Genomic DNA, 907 nt, shown 5'->3' on the forward strand with positions numbered 1-907 from the left:
TTGTCTGCGATCCCCGAAGTGGCCGAGGAAATGCAGCGCCGGTCGTCGANCCGGGAACTCGAGGCCGTGGCGGAGGTGTCAACTACTACTACGACGACGACGCAGCCGCCGCTGCTGTTGGTGGGCGAGGTGGTGCTGCTGCCGGTGGGGGACGGCATGCCCGAGCGACAGCGGAGGCGGCACCTGGTCATCAACGAGATCGTGACCACCGAGAGGGACTACGTGCGCGACCTGCAAGTGCTCCTCTCCGTCTTCATGTACGCCACCCAGCCTTCGTTCTTTTCATCTCTTGGGTTCGTTCTGTGGTTGCACCGCGTCGTTTGCTCATTCGTTCCTGTCGCACCAAAGATCTGTGAAACGTGCCCATTGGTGTGTTAAAATAGTGTTGGTCCAGGAACCAATTGGTGGCGTTTTTTACTGGTTTAACCGACACCACACGCAACACAGGATGCCGTTGCAGAGCAAGGGGATCGTGACGGCGGAGGAGGGCCGACGGCTGTTCTCCAATGTGAAGACGCTGATGGCCATCAACCAGGCGCTCCTGGCCGACCTCGAAGCGCGCGTCGGGGCCTCGCAGGGCAACAACATCGGCGAATGCTTCCTCCTCTTCGTACACCACCCTCTCTTCGTGTGTCGTGTGCGCCGCGCGTGTGTCGTGTGGGCGGCGTGTGTCATGTCGTGTGCCCTGTGAGTGTGCTGACGTGGCGGGCAACGCGCAGGGGGACTACTTGAGAATGTATGCGATCTACTGCGCCAACCAGAAGACGGCCTACAAGACGCTGGCGCGGTGCACCAAGACCAATGCCAGCTTCCGCGAGGCGCTGCAGCAGGCGCACGACAACGAGCAGACCAGGCTGCTCAATCTCGACAGCTACCTGATCAAGCCCATGCAGCGACTGTGCAAGTA

At 60.7% G+C, this 907-nt stretch overlaps 1 protein-coding gene across 1 annotated transcript in view; it reads left to right on the plus strand.

Annotated features, from left to right (window-relative positions):
- Positions 1–30: 30 nt before the first annotated feature.
- ACA1_346610 (RhoGEF domain containing protein) overlaps positions 31–907 on the plus strand; it is a gene marked incomplete at both ends in the record, with an annotated part of 2,460 nt that continues 1,583 nt past the window's right edge. The window contains 3 exons of the mRNA XM_004334457.1: positions 31–257; positions 448–610; positions 720–904. Coding sequence (XP_004334505.1) covers positions 31–257; positions 448–610; positions 720–904 — 575 coding nt within the window. The remainder of the gene's footprint in view (positions 258–447; positions 611–719; positions 905–907) is intronic.

This window comes from Acanthamoeba castellanii (assembly GCF_000313135.1).
Source record: "Acanthamoeba castellanii str. Neff unplaced genomic scaffold scf7180000084658, whole genome shotgun sequence".
Taxonomy (NCBI): domain Eukaryota; phylum Discosea; order Longamoebia; family Acanthamoebidae; genus Acanthamoeba; species Acanthamoeba castellanii.